Genomic DNA, 24772 nt, shown 5'->3' on the forward strand with positions numbered 1-24772 from the left:
ATGGCGTAGTGGTCGTCTGAGGCAAGATCGTTTATATGCTTGTGGACTATTGGACTCCCAGTGCGTCTTGCCGAAGTGGAGTACGGTATTACATACCGAGGGGTGTATACATCCACGATGCGTTTTGCGAGAAAGGGGTAACTGTTCGTTTCTAGGCAGTCGTTCTGGGGGACTTTGGTATATTTAACACTATTTTGGGAGGTGGGAAGAGGAAGAATGAAAGAGGTCTTCCAACGGAGCGATCTTAAACATGAACGGTGCCCTTTACATTTCGTTTTTCCAAGGTCAGCTGGAGTCCGCGCTGGAGCAGGTAGTGCAGCTCTCCGTTCAGGAAATCACCAACACTGTTGGGGCCACTTTGAATTCGATGCTATTGGAAACGGCCACCAAAGAGCAAGAAAACCAGCGTTTAAGGGCGACCCTTCAGTCTCGTGGAGGGAACGGGACAAGCAATGCGTCTAAGGGAAAAACAGACACGAACGATGAAACAAAGCAACACACCCCCAGTCAAAGTCCTGAATGTGGCGTTCAATCTGAAACACTCAGGCGAGAACAGAAAGCGCGAGCAGTTGGTAAGGCTATTTGAGTGCAAACCGTGTTTTTATTGAATGGAAATGAAGAAAAGCTGTTGGGTGTCTTGTTCAATAACCCGTGTTATTGAAACGCTCGTGTTTGCAATGCAAATGTGCCTCGATGGCTTGGTGCGCAGTGGCGAGGTTTACAAAAACAAGGATATACACCATTTTGAACGGAAGAAGGAAGTCGTAATGAACTTGGTCTGCACCAAGGGGCAAGGAACTCGACCGGAAGTTGAAGTCGGGTGGGGGCTGCCATCTTTTAGCAGAACTTCACTTGCGTTAGCATTCCCATTGACTCCCATTCATTTTGGCGTCACTTTGACAGCGAATAACTTTACATCTGAGGCGTTTAAAGACTCTGTTTGTCCATTATTTATTTCTAAAGATACACGACAATGTATAAAGGGCTCCATTACCTTCTATGTTACATTATGGCCCCGTATAAACAGTTTTTGTAAAAAATAGGCTAACGATTGCATCATAACCACTCGGCTCTCTGTCGCATTACCGTACAGACAGGTGGAGAAGCTCGCAGGCAATTAACTTAATATAGCGTACTGGCGTTACATTTTAAAATACTATACAAAATAATTAATCAGAATACTTACTCCTGCTCACTCACGACAAAGAGCTCGCCGTCTCTGCAAGATTAACGATGGCAGTTTGCACGCACAGCCACTTAGAAGATTTACATCTGTCAGACAGGTTGCTGACGTCGTCAAGCTTCGTTTGAGTCTGCGCGTCAGAAACGGAAGTGCTAAAAAACGCTAAAACTGGGCTTCATTTGTCTCAATTGAGTTCCAATGGGGTCGCTGTGTCCATTTCTTTTACTGTCTATGGTCTGCACCCATGGATTTCAATCCCCTAATTGTGGTTAAACGCCCCTGTACTTTAGAACGTGGCAGGAGTAACCCTGTGGTTAAACCCAAGCTTTAGATGGTTTGAACATGGTAGATGTTTTCTAGGTGGTCTAAGTTGGTCATTAGCTGGTTGACTAGTTCCTAAATCCGTCTTAACCAACTGTTTTCTTGCTGATCCAAAATGGTCTACCAGTTAGCACCAAGTTATTATAATCTTAACCCAACTGCAAACCATCTACCATGCAAAACACAGCTACCAGAATACTTGTTTGATTTATAAGTCTAACTTATTTAGATCTAACTTTGTTATATTGTTTTTTTAACCAATCATTTACTCTGTTAGAGGAAGAGTGCAAGTCTGCATAATTGTGCATGGGAGACTGTAGAGAAGCAACACATTGTTTTAGATTGAATGTTTTGTCTTTGTTGAGTGCAACTGTGTGATTGAAGGATGTTTTTAAATTGTCTGGTCTTTGAAATGAATCTTAGTCACCAGTCTTCAGGCCTGTGTGGGCATGTATACATAGACCTTCCTTTTAATGTCTGGAGTATGGCTGACTTGTTGTGACTGCTGCCAATGGCTGGTTTGGGTGATGACGCTTCTGTCGTTGCGCTGCTTTTCATACTGTGGTGACGGTTGCATGGGGAGGGTGCCTTTGCCTTGCATCTTGGCCAATAGAGGTGGCTAGAAGAAGCCACACCCTCCAGACCCTGCGGAGGGTATCCATGGTTGGGGTTTCAGTGTGGAGTATCATGAGAGTCTTCATCCTAAGCGGAGACTGCAGCCAAATCACAGAGGAGCCCAGTGATGTCATAGCTTGGTGTGTCAACATGTACACAAAGAGTTTATAAAAATAAAATAAAAATGATTTTTTAATAAAAATGAAAATTGAATGGGAATATCTGATCTTGATTTCTTAATGGCAATTAAATATGTTTCAAAATTGTATTTGATTAGGTAAATCATTATTATTTCCAATTGCAGTTTTCTTACAGTCAGCACTAAGTACTCAACAGTAAGAATGGCCCTTTGAGGCCATTGTGAGATGCTTTCATCAGAATATAAAAACACATTTTTACAATTTAATATTTGCTATAAATAATAATGTGTAATAAACGTATGTTGTAATTTTAGTAGTTAGGACAGAGACAATTTTGGTGAAAACCTTATTGTCGATTTTATTGTGTTTTTAATGTTTATGAATGATTCATTTTAGTGCTCGTTATTTAAAATAAAAGCCTGTGAAATGACTTTTCTTTTTGATCAGTGTCACAGAGCCCTGTTACTTTCCAGCCTCTCCTCGTCATATAGATCAAATCAGTTGTGAAAGGACGAGGTCGGCATGCCCTAAATCTTTTTGTCTTTTAATATTCTTTTCCATACTGCAATGCATCATATTACTGAAGTAAAATGGGGAGCAAATGATATTTCATATCACCTAGAAAGTGCAGCACATTTTTATCATTAGTGTGAGCCAGTTTTGCAAATTACATCGTTTAAGAATGAAGAACGAATATTTACATTATAATTTTACAACATCACTAGTTTTATTTTCCCCAAGGTTTTCAGTTATTTATTTTTACTTTCTATAATGCATCTGCCCTACTAAAATATTTTAGACCATTTTTAGGAAAACTTGACCACCTCTGTTAATATATCATATCTTTGGCAATTAGATGTTAATATTGTTCATATTTTAAGGCATTCATGGAGATTTATGGATGTGGTTTTTCAGTTGTCTGATCAAAATGGGCTCCGTACAGTCAGGGAGGAATGCAGAGGACTGCATGCGGTGCATTTTAAAGACTGTATTTCTGCAGAGAGGTGCATTTCATACAAGTTTCAAGATCAGCGTCCAAATTGAAATTCAGACCTGCAACACTTCTGATTTGAGTACGAGCCACCGATACCCTGTCACTATAACAAGTGCTTGGGTAATTAAGTTGAGATTACTAAAGATTCCTCTCTTGTCCTAAAATACAGATTTCTGGAGATGCCTAAACCTTTTAAATCCTCAGACTGAAATACTTTGACAGTCTGTTGATAATTTGACAGTTTTGTGTTACGTTGGGTTTAAATAAATAAAAAAGGATACCTTTGCTCAGTTTGTGAATATGCTAAAAAGCATTATTATATCTGTATTATTTTTTGTTCTTAATAAATGCAGGATTTTTAGTAAATGTCAGTATATTTGGTATTGCAGTGTAAGCTTCCTAATATGACCATCATAAGTTTGTACATACATTATGGAAGTATTCAGGTGTTATTATAGGTCAGGCTTAAAATACACCATTTAATTTTAAACAGTCCATCAGTTCCTTTTCTGTATCAACAGACACGCATTTTTCTTAGATTGCATTCAGATCTTGACACAGCGTAATTGAGGCTTTAAATCTGAACTTTTCTTGCAGAAGATCTATACGGGAATGAAGCAAATGAGTGTGATTCTCAGAAATGTCAGCCAGCGGCTTTATTTTGTGCCTTTCTCTGCAGTGTGTGGATGGTGCAGAGAGCGATTGGAGAACCTACAGGCTATAACTACCTGTTTGTGTCGCAAGAACCTTACAGATGGATTTTTCTGAGTAAATATATCACGATGTCCCCCATTTTGTCTCCATTTTCAGGTCAGTTAAAATCTGTTATGGAGCATGTGCTGGAATTCGCCGTTTGTGAGCTGACTAAAATCGTGGAAGACAGCTTTGACGACCTGCTCTCGGAGTTCACCAAGAAGGAGCGGGAGAACCAGATCTTAAGAAAGCAGTTACAGGACAAGGACCTAGTGGAGGACAGTGATGCACTTGCTGTGGAAACAGAGGACCGTGAAAACGACTCTGTCTCTCCGAGCAGTTCCAAAGCAGAAAAGAACGAGACGAAAGGCCTGCAGGACCAATCACCCAAAAAAGAGTGGGAAAGGGGAAAAACGGAAACCACAAATGGTACAAACTGTTTTATTTCCTAGTAGTTGATAATTAGAATGTATGTACACTACAAACAAGGTTCAAAGGTTTGGTTACATTTATTTGATTAAAATACAATAGCCTATAAACAGTAATACTGCAAAATGTTATAAAAAAAGAAAAGAAAAAGATATATTTTGACATTCATTTCCTTTTATGAGAACAAGACACTAGATACAAGATACTTGTCATTTATTCCTGTGTTGCAAATCTGAATTTTCTACATTACTCCAGTCTTCAGTGCTTATTATTTTATATATAAATATTATCAATGCTTTTTTTTTTTTTTTTTTTTGTGAAAAGCTTTACATTTTATTAATTTGAAGTAGGTTTTTTTCCGCAACATTATAACATTTTTAGTGTCACTCTTAATCAGTTGAATGCATCCCTCCTGAATAGAAGTATTAATTACTGACCCTGGTAGTGTAAAGTTGGATATAATCACTTCATTTTGTAGAAAGAATTTCCTCCAAATGAACTGTGCACTATGATAACATTGTTTATTTGCATACGCTGTCCGTGTTGCTTCAGGGATCTGTTCACCAAACTAATTATGAAAATCAGGTAACTGTAAACATGTTTGATGCAGTTCCCTAACTTCAGGCTGGTTGTGGAGGGTTCACTGTTGTGATGTGGCTTACTTTACTGTAACTCTACATCATTCCTCTACCTGAAACCTGAAACGTCTCAAAATGAAGTTCACAATGTTCCTATATCTGTTATTGGGTATCAGGCTGGATATGCAACTGTTGTCCACCGCTTGTTTGATTGGCTCCTACAATCAATAAAAATGTACACAAATATTACTTTCTGTCCCTTTTCATGGGCAGAAATCAATTGCAGCAGGCTTTTGAGAATAAGATGCAATCAGATTTTCATAGAATGCATGTCTGTGCTAAAATATGACTTTGAGTTCATTTAGATATGGCTGGTGTGGAGCTAATGTTAAAAAGCTAATGTAAAATGCTTGGACAGTATTCAGTATAACATAGGTAATATTACACCAAAATTGAATTTCCCCTTTTATTAAGGCATTATATTGGCCCGCCTAAGTTTGTTTAACGGCAGACAGACCAGAAACAAAAGCACTTTGTTTTGCCATCTGTTTTTTGAATTTCATTAAAAATTCTATTTTTTAAGCTGTTATATAAAAACAAAGCAGACCAGTTTTCAGACTGATAGCGCCTGCATTGCAGGTAATTATTGAATAAGACCCAGGTGTTTGTACTGAAATATGGTAATATTTTTCAGTTATTATAATAATTTAATTTCATTCCAACTAGTTACTGAAATTGCTTTCAAATGCAAAAATCACCTTTAAAAGCCAATTATATTTTGTGGATTTCAACACTACTTCTCTGGATATATTTGAATGTGAAATCAGCAAACAAATTTGGTTTCCCATTTCCTTAAATGTGTAACCCTACTTATTTAAATTAATGGATATAATTAAACCTGGAAAATAAGTCTTTTTATGTTATTTTTTTAATCTTTATAATGTTTTTTTTTCCCCCAACAGAACCAGACAAGCAGACTGTCATTGCAGTGTCTCAGAACTGGGTGCCCATCCTGGACAAAGTCTTCGGGCAGAAGTGGTGCAGTGACCTCTGGCAGATCAAAGAGGTCACCAGCAGTAAAGAGGAGTGCACTGGGCTGAGCTCGGGCTCGGTGACCGACATGGACAGCTTAATTCGGGAGACGCTCATGCCGTCTTGCCTGGCCACTCAGAGGAAGCTGGAGCTTGAGGTGGGCCAGCAGCCCTGGTTGCCACTTGATGATATGGAGGTTGATTCTCTAACCTCTGAGACTCAAGGCGTTCCTGTCATCAGCGCCACAGGTAGGCTGAGCTGTGCTGATGATCTAGAATGCTCAGTGCTGGGTTGGAACTGATTACATGTAATCAAATTCCAAAAAGTATTTGTCATTAGAACATATTTATTTCATATTAATTTTTTTATATATTACATTTTAAAATGTGAATATTCAGGTTACTTTTTTGTTGATTATATATAAACACAGTGGCAGTAAATTAATCATAATTTATTGATTCTCCCTAGTTCCTTTCCTTTCCTTAAGTCCTACTGTGTGTCATTCATACCATTTAGCTTTGACTATGGCCCAATCCCAATTCTATTTTATACCCCTTCCCCTTCCCCTACCCCTCTGCTTACCCCTTCCCCTTGTCCCTTGAAACAGAGTGTCAAGGGATAGGGCAGAACATATTCCCCTAAGGATTGGGACACCACTACAGTGCCGTCACACGTCATCATCCGTCATCTAACTCTTACAATACACACATATACTGGTGTGCTGGTGTGCATTAGAGCCTTTAATTATCGTTCTGTATTATGAGCTGCTTACTGACACACACATATCGGAAATCGCGCAGCTCACACATCTAGGAGAAAATAAACTTTTCAACGTTGCCCCACGGCTTTTATTAAATACAGTTTAAATACTGAATCGTTACATTATATTTTCCAGCAGCGATACATCACTGTTTTTAAGTAAACTCACTCTAAAAAGATAAACGTACAGACGCGAATACACGCAACTTCCATTTCTCTCTCTCTCTCTCTTTCTTTCTCGAATAGGCAATATTTGAGAAAATGGTTTAGCGATTTCTAATTATTGGGGGGATTAGCCCCCATCAATGTCTTCGGCAGTTATCGCCCTGATCAGACCTATGCTGTATCACTATCACGCAGTCTGTAATATGACATTAGGAAATATTATTGATTTCTTGCCAACATTTCTTTGAGTAACATGACCATTAATATGAACTCACAATTGAATGTAACATTTAAAAAATTTTAACTTTTAATTAAAATCTTTATTTATTCCAAAAAAAGCTTACATTTACGTGTCTTTTTGTTCGCTGTAGCAGCCATGTTGACGAGATAATTCATACCCCTTCGTTTGAAGTGTGGTCCCGAAAAATCTTTCATTGAAGGGCTATCTGGCTCTACCCCTCCAACCAAAAGAGAGAGAGAATCGAGACAGGGGAAGGGCTAAGGGTTAGAATTGGGATTGGGCCTATATCCAGTCTATAATCAGACCATGTACAAAACAAATATTTATGCAAGTGACTAAACTTTGGTGACGTATAGCTGTGAAACACGATGGCATCATCAAATTCAGTGACTACTGAATTCCAGACAAATATTTCAAACCAGAATAAAAAAATGTCATTGTCAGATTCCCAAGTGTCATTTTTTTGTCAGCCAAACTCCTTAAAATAAAATAGGTTAGTTAATGTGAAAATAATTGAACAACACACGATTCACATGTTTAAAGTTCTCTGATATCATGGTAAGGTTGACATCCAGGTTTTATTTTTAGTGTTCAAGTTTTTAAATAATTTTTGTTTTACATTTTTATGATTAAATTATTAGATTTTCATTAACTTATAAAATCAGTGCAGTTCTTACATTAAGCCCAGTTTGGGGAAACCCTGGTGTAATTAATGTTTAATGCATACAGATATATATATATATATATATATATATATATATATATATATATATATATATATATATATATATATACTTTCTTTGTAAAACAAATTGGATGTAAAGTAATCTAAAAAAAAAAGAATAGATATATAGAATAGTATATATATATATATATATATACTTTCTTTGTAAAACAAATTGGATGTAAAGTAATCTAAAAAAAAAGAATAAATTATCTAAAATAAGTAACCTAGCTTATGTCACTAACAACTACAGTTTTTAAGTATTTTACCCAGCACTGAGTAGGGTTTTAATTTGAAATCATACCAACTTTAAGTCGCTGTCCTTGTATATACAGGTGACGACTCTCAAATCAGATCCTCGTCAATGTTGCAAAGACTCCTGACGCTTCCTTCCCAGATTCTTGAGGATGACGATGAGTCCATGGATGCCGTTCCCAGTCTGGAAGGGTCTACAGATCCGGCCGAGTTGCAACTCTGTAAGGGCTCAAAGAGTGACCAGATGAATAAGAAAAAGGAAGAAGAGGAGGATGACGAGGAGGATGATGAAGATGGCGACGAGACGAGGGACAGGACCGAGTCCTTGAAATCCAAAGGTAGGAGAAAATCCCATGCTTGCAAAGAGTGCGGCAGGAAGTTCAGCCGAGCGCATCTTCTCCGAGCCCACCGACAAACGCACGAGGAGATGCCCAACCGATGCCCACAATGTGGAAAGAGTTTCTCCCAGTCTTCAAGGCTCCAGTCTCACTTACGGACGCACACGGACAAAACGATATGAAAGTGCGAAGATGAAAGAAATTTAGGAGAATAGGAAGGGAGGTTTTCCCAGTGATTGTTGCTTCTGGAAGTGAGTCATACTTTAAAATTAATTTCAAGTACTGATAAAGGAAATGCAAGGAATGTGTAGCCTTTTTGCTAGTTTGAAGGTACACTGAGGTAATAAGATGTCCGACAGAATTTAAGATGTTTTTACCTCCATTTAATTTCTCTATCTGTAGGGATTATTGGAAGAAGCAAATACCAGTAATAATAACAAGCTGTGTACACAGTGTAAATATCAAAGTAGGGCTGCATAGACCATCACAATAAGGATAGAAGCATTTCCTTTTTCCATTGGGTGTTTTTTCATAATTCCAGTTTTTAAAGATTCTAAAACTTTGTAAATATTTTAAACCTGTTACATGAAGATGTTGTGTAAAAGGAATTTCGCTAGTTAATAGGCCCGTGCTTTTTACAACATTCTGAATGTGATCAAACGAACCAGAGATAGCATAAAATGTCTCTTGCGATCGAATCAACCAGTTTTTCATATGTCCTTAACGACTTAGAACTCAACATGAAATACCTCTTATGTTAAGATGTCATACTGGATTTCTACATAACTAAAGTCTCGACTTGCATGTCAGATTCTAGATGTTTTTTTCAACCTTTTGCCATGGATCGAGCCTAGGATTGACTTGAACTTGTACAATTGTCGTCGATTGCATGACATGCACAACCAAGGATATCTTCAAGAGGCAAGGAGTCTGAGGACGAGATGGCAAGAAAATTGCATTAAAATGGTTATTGGAAAAAAACTTGAAGCTCCTAACTCTTCATATTCTCATTTCATTGACTTTAAAAGAGGATCTGATTTTCCTAGTATCCTCAAATAGAGTAGCGTCTTCCTTTTGTGTGAAGTGTTCACATGGCTCAACATCTAGAACTTGGAGAAATGGTGAGTTGCCGGTTTTTGAGATTTGGTTTCCCCAACATCGGTGGCATGTATCTGAATATATAGGCTTTTTTATTTTTAGGGAAGCCGTTATCTACCATTTCCAGAGAGTCTGACGGATCCTGCACTTACAATTTTCGCCCTGTATCGAAGGGATATTGGTCCCACATGTTACGCACATTCCCACTCTTGACCCTGAATTTTTACAATATCTCTGTCAGTAATAACCATGATGGGGAAAAAAGTACAAGGTGTTACTGTTACTTCTCGGGTCAATACCTCATCAATGGGACCATATCTTTCGGGACATCTGCAATATCAGGAGTTAAGGTCCTACTCAAAAAAAGAAGAAAAAAAAAACGTTTACAAATGGAACGGGACTGGCCAGTTAGCCAGCTTATTATTTGATTGTGCATTTAAAAATGTGGCTTATTTTATTTTATTCTACTAAACATGTCCCAAGGAAGGAAGGTACCAAGAACTTGCGACCCAAAGATTACATTGAAAGGGAAAGTCGCGATTAGGCAGAAGCTTCGATTGTTATGCATATCTTTCAGTGAAGCATGGTTCTGTGATCAGTAGTAAATCTCCATCTGAAGGCCAGAGGGCGATCTCACACTAGGAAATCCCTATAGTGTTTGCTGATTAAACAGAAAAGAATTATCTGCTTTCATTGATTCAGTGTGACTAATAATCACACAACTTCGACAATATATGGTTTATCTGAGTTCATCTTATAATCATTTTTATTATAATAAAGTATATAATAATGCAATGCTAATCGACATAGCTATTATCACTGCTTAGATTACTATGAAATATGTTGTGTGCCTTATTCTGTGTAAGAAGGCGCATTATCTCACAGAAGGATTTACTTCAAACACTCGACTGACGTTATGGAGTGAATGTGGTATTTTCATGTGCTTGCAGATGGAGCTGCATTTACTACACCGAGCCGTAAAACAGCTTTCATAATCGCAGAATGATTTCTTTGATTTTTATTATCACGCGATTAATCGTCTGCGATTATGAACGCAATTCTACATAGCTTGTCTGTGAACTATGGCTCTGTGTAGTAAAAAAAAAATTACTTCTAATCACAGAAAAGGCTTTACTGACAAGATGTGCATGAAATTTGCATACGATTAATTGTGCAGCACTAATACATGCTCTTATAAGATTGTATTGTTTTTTTTAACAATTTGGGCCATTACATTTTACATTATGAATCTTAAGCTTCTTTCAGAAGTGTTGAGTATCGTCACTTCATTAGTAGACTATAATGAAGTACTATGTTTAGTGCCTAGATTTAACCATTCAATAAGCTGATCTTATAGGTGTTGCTGATGATTGAGATCCTAATTCATTGTTTAGCACCCGGCCTTTGTTTAAAAAAAAAAAAGACCAGAACTCTTTCTTTCTTGTGCTTGGTGCTTTCACCTGAACGGTCAGCTCTAGATATTGTACTAGTTCTCGTTAATCGTTACTGCTAGTCAGATCTGACTTCAATGCTAATATAACTTGGTATGGTGGGAGTGATATCCGGAAGAGCTAGTTCACCCCAAAATGAAAACCCTGAGACATTTCTCAAATTATCTTACAGGTTAAGTTATACAGGTTTGAGGGTGAGTAAATAAAGAGAGAGTTTTCATTCTTGACTGCACAATCCCTTTTAAGGGATAGTTCATCCAAAAATAAATTGTTGTCATAATTTGCTTTGATATTTTGAGATATATTGGTAACCAAACCGTTGATGCTAGTTATAGACTGCCAAAGTATGGAGAGAATGAAAGATATCGGAAGTGAACATTGTTCAAAATATGACCTTTTGTGCTCAACAGAAGAAAGAAAATCATACAGTTTGGAACAACATGAGGGTGAATCAATAATGACAGAATGTTTATTTTTGGGTCTCTTTGGGGAAATTTCCGCTCAACAAGGTATATTTCCATTGTTTCTGGGTTACAATAAGCAATTTAAATGAATATTGAAGGACTTGAATTTTGCATTTGACTTCATGCCATGAAACGGCCCCATGTATGCCCAGCTATTTATGACCATGAATTAAAGAACGTCGGCATGTAAAATCGCTCTGGTCCACAGATATTTATTCAGTTAGTGCTGGTGAATGTGTGATGCAGTCTCTTGTAAAAACGCCATTGCAGCTTTATGGAGTGTGTTTGTTTGTGTGTGCGTGTCTGCAGTCACTGACTTTCCTCGAAGTGCATCATAACTCAGTTGACCGGCATTGATACCCTTCACCTGTTCTTTTATTTATTTTTCACTTTTTGTAACCTTTTTTATGAAGCAAAATAAACAGCATCTTTCTGCCAAACAGTCCGAAAGATGAGCTTTGTGATGCAGTCCACCATCCGCCCAGAGAACTGCATTGTTCTAATGAACTACTTGAGGATTTTAGTGTTTTGTTTTGTGTTACGCATGATGACTCCTTTTAGTGGTTTTGTTACTTTTTAAGAATCTGAATTGTCATGTATTGAAAAGTACACTTGTTGTAACAGACCAATTGGATCAACTGTTTTCCATGGATCATGGTTAGTAGTTTTCTGTTTTGTTATGGCATAGTAGCTCAAAATGGATGTGTAGAGTTCAGCATTTGACCAATAAATGCCAAGTATTACTTTTGTACCATTTTCTTTTTCTTTCCTTTTTTTTTTTTTTCTAACTCCAATATATATTTTTGCACTGTTTTACTGTTATTCCACACATCCATACCTCAGTTTTGTTGGTATTTTGAAAGCATTGCTCAGTTAATTACCTCAGGACTCATTCACATTGTTTTAGGATATTTATGGTGAAAGTAGACAAATACGAGAGCTCTGTTAAATTTCGGTTTACATTCGGTAACATTTTTTTGTATAAATAATCCTCTCTAAATTGGGAGATAAGTGGTGGGGTGATTCGTAAAAATTTGTATTTAATGAATCTTGTTATTTTACAGTAAAAGCACATTATGATCCAGGTAATTATGAACCACATATACAGAACATTAATACTAAATCTTTTCCTTTTGATGTTGCACAAAATTTGGTCCTTTCTCGAAATTCATTATTATTGGGAAGTTGTGTTTGATTTTCTATTTCTTAATCTTTTAGAAATGCCTGTTGTTGTAACCAGCGTTTAATTTCTTCTACTTTTCCAACAACAACAAAAAAAGGATTTTACCTATCACTGAAATGTCTTTTAATGTGACTGGAAGTAGTTGTACATTTAGAATTATGGCAATACATTAAAAAGGTGGAATATTGCATCAATTACATGCTTTGTCATTTTTCATTCTCGGTCTTGAATTCTATCATCCACAAAATCTTCTTCGTTCATTTCTACTAGTGCAACAGTAGAGCAAAGTGTTTATCTCTCAGCTGAGTTTCTGAACTCTATTTAGCTGGGATCTCTTAATGTTTTTCCTAAACATTGATGCACGATTGCAAAAGGCAACCAATCAAACGGCCTTCGTTTTTTTGTTTTGTTTTTGCCTTTCTAATAAATTCTACAGTAAAGTCCTCCAGCTAGATACAACTTGAAATTAGCCTTCCTGTTTGATGTTTTTGTGATATTCTAAGCAGTAACAGCTGTGTGACACTTGCAGTTTGGTTAGTTTCACTTGTGGAAACTGCTGCATAACCTTCACAGCAAATGAATTAACTTACAGGATGAATATACAGTGTATGTGCTCCTATTTTGTTTTTAAAGAAGTAGTTTACAGAAAAATTCAAATTCTCAACCTCAGGCCATCCCCAAGATGAAGATGAGTTTGTTCATCAGAACAGATTTGAAGAAATTCACCACTGGATCATCTGGAGTGAATGGGTGCTGTCAAAATAAACAAACCACAAACATCCTCAATGATGGCCTGAGGGTGAGTACATTTTCAGCAAATGTAAAATTTTTGGATGAACCTTTCCTTATACCTTTTAACTTTTCTTCATCTAAAGCCAATTTAAATCCTCTCTGGCTCAATGCTGTAAACAATAAAGCATGAAAACTACCAAACGGTGAACTATATTATGGGCACTGTGAAAATAAGCTACCGAAATCTCTTCCCATTTAATGGTTATTGATTATATCTCTCATGTCAGGTCGTACTGCCTCTTAAACTTTTCAATTGGTTTCCTTGTGGCCCTGTTGGCACATTACCCACAGTTATGTCCTCTGTAAGAGCGTAATGGAGACTGATATCCCAGACTGCCTGTTATTCATGTTGAGAGCAGTAGGAACTTTTGACGATGCAAGATTTTTTTTTTTTGTCCTGGCAAAAATGCACAGAACAACGCATATCAGTGGCTCTTTTATGTCTTTATTTGATTCAATTTCACTGCTTGCTCTTAATAATGGTAATATTTTGCAGAATTAAATAATATTTTCCATTTATTATTAACATTTATTAGTCGTAACTCCATTCTAGAAAACAATCATATTTAGTTCCAATAGGCTAAATAAATGACAGATAATATATAAATACAATAAAATGAAAAAAAAATTGTTTGTTAGCTTATTTTTATTTGAAATGCATTACATTATACTTTTTCCCCATATTTCAATTGTCCTTAATAATTTTTATTTCATTCCGTTTCACATTTTCTCTTATCAGTGGTTATATTTCACATATGTGCTATTATGCATAATAGTTACTGACACGCATTAGATTTTTTTAACAACCCCTTTGTCCTATGCAATGGAATGCAGGTCTCATCATTTACTTATCATCGATTAATGACAACCACGCGCCATCCATCACCCCATAACAACTGTGGAGTGCCAGAGCAGGTGATTCTCCTCTCAAGTCCTGAGCTTTTGTTTCGAGTAACTGCTGATGTCTTTTCCTTCAGATGATGCATGATGATGATGATGATGATGATAATGATGATAGCATTACATTAGCCAGAGAAGGAACGACACATCTGGTTGCACAAAACACATTTTCGAAGCCTGTGCAGATGTTTATTGTATTCGTCTCGGCTTCGTCCTCGAATAACTCGCATGAAAACCCGAGCTTTTGTAGGAAGTAAACAAAGTAGCTGCTCAGTGAACGGTACCGCTGCGCGCGCATTTACATTTTTACGACGGAAGTGCTACGGCTGAAACCCGGAGGAAAGCGACAACGGGAGTGAAAACGAAGCGGAATTAGTCAATGAGAGGGAGGAGAGAGCGAGAGAGAAGGAGTGTGTGCGACAGCCGACAGGGAGGCTGCAGGACGCTGGGGCCGAGGTGGACGTGGCGGGTCCGGCAGGGGTTTGATGAGGGTTCAGCTTACGGCGCGTTGATGGCCGCAATAAAAGCAATGAACAGGTAAAAAAAATCGCCGGGGCGTTCTCCCAAGCGATTTTATTCGCGCTCTACTGTTTTCATCTTTTTTTCCTCCTCCTGTCTCTCCTGATAAGTGGTGATGAGAGCGTGCATGAACCGCGCAAGTCATGCAACTCACCACGTACGCTCTTCAATCGCTGCGAGCCTTTGCATTGTTATGCAAAGGTGAACGAGTCGATGTTTGCTTTCAGAAGTTGCTGCTGGCTCAACTTTCCCTCAGCGGATCGTTCAGTTGGCTGATGCAGAGACGTTCAGCTACAAACAAGATGGCCACTGGCTCGCGCACGCTGAAGCTGTGGCATTTTTACCCTCCTGCCTTTGTATGTTCATCACCACCGCTGGAAACACCGAAACGCGCCCTGCATGCCGATATACCCGCTATTCGCAACCGGTTCTGTGTTTATATCGGATGCTCTCCGGTCCCTGGCGTCGTGGATTAAAACGTTCCCTCTTAAGAAAAAAAAAGAAGATTTATTGTGTGCAAAAACGCCGCCAGATTCAAGAAAGGCAGCAGAAAAGTGCATGATGCGTGGCGAACTAGCGAAGCTACCTTGATTAGTTGGTTTAGTGTTTTCCATTAAGATCGAAGAGCTTTTGCGACGTTTTACAACGCACATTTACGTCAAGTTTCTTTATATTCTTATTTTTGTTGTCTTGGTTTTTCGCCGGCCTAAAATGTGTACTTTCACAATCAGTCGGCACAGGCAATTACACGAATGCCACGACGTTGTAATTATACATTTATAAGCTGGAATCCAGCTCTTTTGTTTGATTCCCTCACAAATTTGCATGGTATTTTTATTTTTTTTGGACTATTTAATAACAGATTATGATGGGAACATCTGGTTGTAATGTTCCTGCGATGTGTCAGATTGACTTTGACATCTTGATGTGTAGATGCTTATGTCAGGTTATTGTTCTCGTTCATGTATGATACAAGCTGTAAGCAGATACATTACAAATGTAAGGGTCCTCCAGAGCAAAATTATATACCAAGGGTTTGTTTAATTTCATGTTTTGCATAAAAATGTTCAAGCCATGCAAGCAACAGCCATTATAAAATGACTTTTGAAGTACAGGCAAAAAAACAAATTATGTGAATCAATGTTTGATTGAGCATTACTTGAAATGCTAACTTTAGTCCTGCAAAAGGTCCATTCAAGTCATGTCGAAATAACTGCATTTGTAAGATCAGTGCACATGAATGCAATCATAAAGTCATAATTACCAGTGTAAAACTCTTAAGCTATTCAGTTAAACAGCAATGATGAAAACAAATTGCTTCATTAGCGACTGTGAATGCTAATGGCACAATCTAGTTTGCAAAAGTAGCAATAAAGTTAGACAGAAAATAATATTTAGCTGGTTTGTGATAAAACAGACGTGTGACTAAAATATATTTCCCAGCACGTTAAATTACACAGATAAAAGAAATATGAAATTGTCCACCTAGTGTCAATTGAGCCCAATCTGTATGTGTAAAGGACATTTAAAAATACAAATGTAGATCAAAGTGATTATCAAACATTACATAGAAAAGACCATACTAAAAACAAAAAAAAATCATATAATACCCAAAATTGCAGACTTGTTCAAATGGCAATTAAAATAAGTGTTAAGTCTGCTTTTAAAAACATAAAATAGTGATTGGATTTAATCTTCACCCTCCACAGAAAATGTCTGTTTTCTGACCAAAATTTGGCCGTGGCATAATTGTGATGTGTGTTGGTTCTCTTCCATTTTTAATACATTTTGCACTAGGGTCAAAAAATATATAAAACTTGCATTATAATGAAATTTCAGTTGAGCAATAATAGAACAATTTTAGCCCAATAAAATATGGGGAAAGTTTGGTTCCATTTTTTAAAATATTTTACATAGTTTTGTAATTTTGTATCTAATTAAAGGAAGATTAATTTGGTGTTTAAATTATGTGCAATGAATTTTGTCTTTTATTTCCCCATCCAGGAGCCAGGGGAATCACCGTTATTCCTAACCCAGGCCAGAGGTTGTCAAAGTTGACAATCCCCAATCAGGAATCCCGCTTTTATTTGTGTGAAAGTAAAGTATAATACTCATAACAGACGCTTCGGTCGGGCGGTGGAGTAGTTTCCACCAGGATGGCAGAGTTGGAGACAGAATGCATCACTTTAGGACTAAACAATTTGGTGTCGGAGTGCGGCACGCCGCCGCCACTTGACCCTTTACAAGCAGAGTGCACCACGCCAACCCTGACCATGCTGTCATCAGAATGCAGCACGCCGACACTCAGCTCGCTGGCCTCCGAGATCGTAGAGCCCATGGCTATGCTGCCATTCATCAAAAGCGAGCCCGACCTCGACCCCATCTGCACGGTTGACCTGTCCGTGATCCAGCCACTAAGCACGGCCGAGCTAGGCTCCGAACAGATAAAGATGGAGATCAGCGGCCTGGACTACATCAAATCGGAGCACCACAGTGACCTCCATTCCTTCCACAGCACGGAGCTGGACTCCTACAAGTCACACTACGAACCCAGTCTGGTGTTCGACTACATCACTCACGTCTCAGACAGCTTGGAGTACATCAAGTCAGAGCAACATTCGGACCTCTACAGCTACTACGCCAGCGAGCTCGGCGCCATCAAGACCGAGTACGAGCCTAACCTCATGTCCAGCCACATCAAGACCGAGATGAACGGCTTGGAGTCCATTCACATGGCGGAGCTGCGCACCGAACTCAACAAGCTTCGGCCCGAAACCGTAATCGACGGCATGGGAAAAATGGACTCGGATTTCCAATCGGGAAACCTTTACGAACTGACGTCCGTCCAGGTGAGCAAAGCAACTGGCGCACACAACCAAACCAGCACAAAAGGCCATGCGCCGACTCCACGCAAACCTCGCAACCTCACAGGTGAGAAGCCATTCTCCTGCACTCAGTGCGGGAAGAACTTCAGCACCCTCGGTAACCTGAAGACTCACCAACGCATCCATACCGGCGAGAGGCCTTACACCTGCTCCCAGTGCGGGAAGAGCTTCGGGCAGGCCGGGAACTTGAAAAGGCACCAGCTCATTCACACGGGGCAAAAACCTTACACTTGCGCGCACTGCCCGAAGGGTTTCACCAAAGCGGATGATCTCCGCTCGCATCAGCGGCTGCACACGGGCGAGAAGCCGTTCAGTTGCGCCGAGTGCGGTAAGAGCTTCGGCCAAACGAAGGAACTCAAAGCCCACCAGTTGAGCCACACAGGAGAGCGGCCCTTTTGCTGTTCGCTGTGTGGCAAGAGCTTCACTAAAGAGTCAAGTTACCGCAATCACCAGCAAATCCACACAGGCGAGAAGCCCTACAGCTGCTCCCAGTGTGGCAAAACTTTCAGCAATTCAGGGGTCCTCAGAACACACGAGAAGATTCACTCCGGGGAAAAACCATTCGGCTGCACCCAGTGCGGCAAAAGTTTTGGTCGCTTGGGACATCTTAAAGCACACCAGCAAATTCACACGGGCGAACGGCCGTACACTTGCCAGCAGTGCGGGAAGAATTTCAGCCAATCAGGTCATCTCAAAGCACACGAGCAGATTCATAAAAGAGAACGGCCCGATCTTAGCAGTGGCAGCAGTGGCAGTAACGATAGTAGCTAAAAGAAACCTCAATATGTCTCAAAAGTATTACTTTTTATTTTTTTGTTTATTTTTTTTTTCTATAAAAGCTACAATATATATAAATATATTATAAAATATATATGTTTCATTATGTTTTCATACCTTACGTCTCCTCTCCTTTTCTTAATCTTTTCTTTTGGGTACATTTGTGACTGATTTTCTCTTATGAAAGTGTCTCTGTTTGGGATCAGTGAGCTTACAGAGTCTTTGTATCTTGTCTGATCTGTGTCGTAGTGAGTGCCATTCTAGTTTCTTTCCTCCAGTAAAATACTCAGTGTACACGTTTTATTGCTAATATGTAATTCTTAAACCATGTACTGGAATGAATTATTAAAGAAACTAATGTAAAAAACAACAACAACACACATCTGCTGTTATTTTTTAATTTAGAATTCATGGAGTTCCTGTATTTCCATTCTGCATTTGAAGACATTCCTCACCCATGCCTTTATTTACAGCAGTGGCAGATACATGCTGATTTAGATTTAACTTGTGCATTTATTTATTTATTTGATTTAACAAGGTATATGGAATACTTATTATAAAAGGGATAGTTATCCCAAAAATGTACCCATTTCAGAAGAAGATATTTGGAAGAATGTTGGTAACCAAAAAGTTGACCATGGCCATATGATGAGAAAAAGTACTTCAATGGTTTGGTTCCCAACATTCTTCAGAGTATCTTCTTTTGTGTTCAACAGAATAAATAAACTCTTACAGGTTTGGAAACCTTTGGAACCTTCGTTCATGTTTGGAACACAAATCAAAATATTCCAAGCTCTCTGACCCTCCCATAGATGGCACGGATCCTTACATGATCAATGTCCAGAAATGGAGTAAGGACAGTGTTAAAATAATCCATGTGACGCCAGTGGTTCAACTGTAATTTTACGAAGCTACGAGAATACTTTTAGTGCACAAAACTAACTTTATTCAACAATTTGTCTCCTCTGCGTCACCTTGGCACCATTTTGGAGAGTATCACATACGTATGCAACTCATGTACACTGATACGTTGTTCACGCATGTGATCCTCTCCAAAATGGTGCCAGGGTGACGCAGAGGGGACGAATGTCCTTACTCGGAATTCATGGAAAATATCTTAATTTGTGTTCTGATAATAAACGAAGGTCTTACAGGTTTGGAATGACATGAGGGTGAGTAATTAATTGCAGAATTTTCTTTTTTGGGTGAACTATACCTTTAAGGCTGGTGTGAGTTGCCTGCTTTGTCATATAAATAACTTAATGATTGTTTAAGTGGCTATTTTGGGATTTATTGAGTATCTCATCTTTGACTCTTGCGGCATCAATTCAACTGTAAATCAAACAACTTGTGCACCTGTAGGTTTTGGGTTACCTCCAATCCAGTAAATACTGGATTACATAGATGTAGATGAATTTAGGTGGTAGAAGAACTCTAGCTTCTTTCTCACTTCTTATAAGGTCTCAGTTGCTGTTTAAACGTTTTGAGAATTTTTTTTTTATATATATATATTTACATGTCATTCTTATGAGTCAGGAAATGTTTAGAACAATTTGTTGACTAGTTCAATCATCTCTGTGGAATTTCTTAAACAGAGGTGTTTGTTACAGAGAAACAGGGAATGCACATGTGTTTTCAATCAAACTGGATTTTAAAAGTAGTTAATCAGCAACACAAAGTAAAGTTTAATAGCTGCAAAAAAAAAAAAAGTTCTCAGCTGTGGAGTTATTTTGGAGTAAAGAAACTGGCTAATTGGATATTCGCGTTTAAATAAAAGCAAACTGCATTCTTCCAAGAATTTAAGTTAGAAATAAAATATAATCTCTCTTTCTCCCCATAAATATTAATTTGCGGCATTGAAATGTGTTTATTTTAATGTAATTATGTGGGTCTGCACGTTTTATCTCCAGCACTGATGATATTTGCAGGTCCTTTGAGAATCACTGAACTTGTTTTGTTTGACTCCAAATAGTTATTATGGATGTTTATCACCTAATTGGTGTCCCAATAGTCTCCTCTTTCACAAGGGAGCCAGTCTAAAGTAGGCTAAAGTAAACTTAGCACAAACTGAAAAGATCTGGAGCTTCCCCCCCCAGCTGTGCGTAGCTTAAAATGACAGTTTGTGGCAACAAGGATGTTGACATCTTTAAGTCAAGTAAAACTCAACATATGGTTATTTTTATTTTGCAGGCAGTTTTCATTGTCCGTGCATGGCTTGTGTAAGTACTTCAGCTTCATTAATACTTAATGATTCAGACGTGTATGGAAGCTTCATGTTTAAGGATGTGGACTGATAATAGAAAAACACAAAGGCTTCGTTCCCACTGAACTCCCAGCTGTTCCAGGGTGATTATACATGCAGTTAGTGAACTAAATGCATCTTTGAGGAGTTGGTGCGTACAAACCAGAATGACTTCAAGCTGTGATTGACCTAGCATGGTTTTCTGAGTCAGATTTGTATTCACTGCTGGCTGATATTTAGGGTATTTTTCAACGCTGAATGCCACGAGGATACAGCCTTCTGAAGTGGACTATAAGGTGTTTTTAATCTAAAAACTGCCATTTAAATGTTTAATACTCACCTAAAAGTGATGCTTGAGGTGAATACGGTTATTAACATCTGTAGGACGCAATCGTCTCAATATCATGTTCATATCCAGGATTTTTGGGTCAGCCACCAGAGTTCGCTGTCACCTCAGTATTAGAGGTTTGTCTTCAACACATCTACGCATAAGATTATAGAAACTTTAAAAAACGTTTTTACTTTGAAATATATTGTCTAATAAGTCGTAGTTGGCTTCTGTATCTTTCCCAAACGTCAGTTTCTAACTGGGTTTTTATTTTTGTGTGGCTTTACAGTTTTAACTCTGGACGTGTATTATAATCAAATAACACGTGTATTTGAGACTTAACAGACTGTAAATGTTTAGAAGTTGTGCATGAAGCACTATTAATGTCTCCTAGACAGGTTTGCTTGTGAACATCAAGGATAAAACACTGTGGGGAAAAGAAGAAAGCCAAACATTATTCGACATTCAAGCTCCACTTGCTGTTTCCCTTTCGAAAATTTAGCATGGTTTTATTATAGTAAAAAGCTTGTTTTTTGGCATATTAATTACCATTAGAGTAATCAGAGTTTTACTAAAAATACCATGATTAAGTTATTTTAGAAAATGTGTAATAACTATGGTTTAACTATAGTAAAAGTTTTTTTATTATCCTATGTCTATTGCCATTAAAAAAAGTAAATGATAATAGATGGAGGATTTAATAAAGTTGTGTAATTATATTGGCTTCCATATAGACTGAAATACATACTTTCTGCATATTAAACTGAAATGGTAATTTAATCACTTTTAAGATAAACTAGTCTTTACTTAATATGCATCATTTTATAAAAATAAATAAATAAATAAAGAAAAACTCCAGCAGAATAGAGTTTAAATGATGCTTTATTTTATTTGGTTTTCAGATGTGTGCTTGGTGCAAACACAAACAGGCGTTACAGCCGATCAAAGTATGCGTCTGTCAGACATGGTTGAGGACGTGGAGCTGGAGACCACTTTTCCATCTACAACCTCTTCCACAACTGTGATGACTTTTGTCCTCGAGGTGGAACTGGAGGTTGTTTTGACACTGAAGAGGAAAAACAACAGTTATGAGGCTTTGAACTAGTAGTAGTGTGTTCCTGGGACATTTAACCTGCTTTCTGAACGATTTGGATCTGACAGGGAACAGATCAACTCACGTGGTTTCTCCATCCAGCAGTCTCCTGTACTCAGCGATCTCCATCTCCAGTCGGGTCTTGATGTCCAGGAGTATCTGATACTCCTGACGCTGGCGCTCCAGGTCTGCACGGAGGTGGACTATCTGCTCTTCCAGGATGGTGACCTGAGAGCACAAAAAACAAACCATTTTGTTTCTTTAAAACTTTTGTTCCACTTATCTTAAGTTTTTTTTTTAAGGATGCTCTGCAAAAAAAAAAAGACATACAGGTTTGGAATGACATAAGGGGGAGTGAATAATATATCGGTTTTGTTAATTGAAAATCTACTCACCTGATGTTGGTAGCTGGACAGCTTCATGGAATAACGATTCTTGGTGTCATTCAACGTGGCCTCCATAGATGCTTTCTACAGTAATAAGAACATGCAAATTCAGAATAAAGTCACACGAATAGTACTACACAAATGGCCAATTCCATATCACTGACCACGGCTAAGAGGGACTGGAGTTCGATTTCCAAAGACTGTAGTGTGGATTTGAACGTGTTGATTTCAGTGCGAGATGTTTTCAGGTCTGTGGTGCTGGTGGAAACTTCCTGTTTCAGAGTTTCCGTCTGAAATAAAGAGAAGAGAGAGATTGCTTAGCTTAGTTGAAACGAGCTGTCTCACACCATGAAAAGGCTCATTAATAGTCTGTCCCTGTGTGTTTTGAGACCTCTCACCTTTGTCTTGAACCAGTGCTCCAGATCTCTTTGGTTTTTCGCTGTGACTGCTTCGTAGTGCTCCCGGATTTCAGCCAGGATCTTGGTGAGGTCTTGCTGTGGAGCTGCATCCACCTCGACGTGAACCTGTCCACTCATTTGTGCACGTGCGGCCAACAAATCCTAGGAATATATTCATATTCATGTCGAGTCTCAAGTAACATCCCTGATTCTCAGGTCGGTGTATCTTATTTTAAGGTTACATATGTTATTCTATTGCTATATACATTTTCACAAATTCTTTATGTACCTCCTCATGATTCTTCTTCAGATAGACCAGCTCCTCCTTCAGCCCGTCGATCTGAACGGTGAGGTCTTTTGTGGTGATGTTGAGCTCTTCAAGCACCCTCTTCAGGCCGGCGATGTCTGCTTCCACGGACTGACGCATGGCCAGCTCGGTTTCATATCTGTCAGAAACATGCTCTAGTTTACTGCGAAACAGCCACCTCCAAACTCAGGTAAAACTGATGCATTGCAACACTCATGTTATTCTATACATTCTCTAGCTTGCTTTACTATTTATAAATAATGTCTGCAGTAAACAGTTAACATGTAAAACAATGTTGTCAGTGATATAGTCACGAATATAATATTATCTCTCAAAATGGCATGGTATAACATGAAACCCTTGGGGTTTAAATATGAGACCTCCATTCTTATTTTAGTATCATTGAGATAATATTAGTTATTATTAATATTATTTTTTTTTTAAAGTTTTAGTAATTTTATGTTTTTGTCATTTTTATTAGTTTTTGTTTTTTAAATGTCTGTATAGTTTTTATTTAAGATTGACTTTTTAGTCATTTTAGTACATCAAGCCAAACTAAATGTAAATGAGAAATGTTACTTTGAATTAAGTTAAAATTCATTTTATTTTAAGTAAGTTTATTATTTGATTTGATTTTGTTGTACTATAATAATTCAGGAGACCACAAGGAAAAATCCTGCAGTTTTGCATTGTCCTGTTACAAATTATTTCGTTTTAATCTTTGAAGAAAATGAAACATTTATTCTGTATTCTATAGCAAAATAGATAAATAAATAAATACCATAAATCTCCTTTTCTGCACAGTGCATTATGTTGCTATGAGTCGATTTTCTTCTATGCCTGTGTTGAAAACACGCAGTAAGCATTGAATCTGCTGGAAAGACTCACTTCATTCTGAAGTCATTAATGGCCAGGCTGGTGTTGTCAATGCTGAGATGGATTCCACCCTTCTGGTGAATGGCTGCCATGATCTGGACATATACACCAATATAATTGTTTTATGTATATATGTAATTTTTTAGCTCTATATTAGGATCTTTCAAAAAACATTAAATACCTTAGCCTGAAGATCCTTTATGGTGACAAAGTGGGCATTGTGGTCACGAGCAACAGGGGAGGCTTTGCCGTCTAGGAACTGGCGGATCTTGAGCTCCAGATCAGCGTTGGCCTTCTCAAGTGAGCGCACTTTGACCAGGTAAGCAGCCAGACGGTCGTTGAGGCTCTGCATGGCGAATTTCTCATTGCCAATGATGCTGTGGTCTGCAGATCCTGACGCGCTGAAACCGCCGACGGAGTAAGTGGCCTTGGAGATGCGGACCCCTGAACCTCCTGCTCCAGCATACACGCTCCCGGCTCTCGCGGTGCTCATGCGGCTGCTTCCCACGCTGGACGTGGACATACGCGTGGAGCCGCTGGAGGACATGTAGCTGCTGCGGGTGGAGTAGGTGGAAGCCATGTTCTGTCTGCGTCTGCTCTGGCAGC

At 38.3% G+C, this 24772-nt stretch overlaps 3 protein-coding genes across 3 annotated transcripts; 2 read left to right on the forward strand and 1 right to left on the reverse strand.

The window, feature by feature from the left end:
• Positions 1-12857, forward strand: LOC113119637 (homeotic protein spalt-major-like). Its single transcript, XM_026289248.1, has 4 exons — positions 1-572; positions 4064-4375; positions 5916-6233; positions 8210-12857. The coding sequence occupies exons 1-4, from the start codon at positions 251-253 to the stop codon at positions 8647-8649; spliced, it is 1392 nt and encodes a 463-aa protein (XP_026145033.1). The 5' UTR covers positions 1-250; the 3' UTR covers positions 8650-12857.
• A 1296-nt stretch (positions 12858-14153) lies between these two features.
• On the forward strand, positions 14154-18906 carry LOC113119633 (zinc finger protein 883-like). The gene is made up of 2 exons (XM_026289233.1): positions 14154-14892; positions 16879-18906. Exon 2 carries the CDS (start codon positions 17031-17033, stop codon positions 18528-18530), a length of 1500 nt encoding a protein of 499 aa, XP_026145018.1. The 5' UTR covers positions 14154-14892; positions 16879-17030; the 3' UTR covers positions 18531-18906.
• Positions 18907-21970: 3064 nt separating this feature from the next.
• On the reverse strand, positions 21971-24770 carry LOC113119645 (keratin, type I cytoskeletal 13-like). The gene is made up of 8 exons (XM_026289258.1): positions 24348-24770; positions 24179-24261; positions 23273-23429; positions 22984-23145; positions 22750-22875; positions 22595-22669; positions 22285-22427; positions 21971-22172 (listed from the first exon to the last, which is right to left on the reverse strand). The coding sequence occupies exons 1-8, from the start codon at positions 24744-24746 to the stop codon at positions 22049-22051; spliced, it is 1269 nt and encodes a 422-aa protein (XP_026145043.1). The 5' UTR covers positions 24747-24770; the 3' UTR covers positions 21971-22048.
• Positions 24771-24772: the final 2 nt, after the last annotated feature.

The sequence above is a fragment of the Carassius auratus genome, chromosome 19 (assembly GCF_003368295.1).
Source record: "Carassius auratus strain Wakin chromosome 19, ASM336829v1, whole genome shotgun sequence".
Taxonomy (NCBI): domain Eukaryota; kingdom Metazoa; phylum Chordata; class Actinopteri; order Cypriniformes; family Cyprinidae; genus Carassius; species Carassius auratus.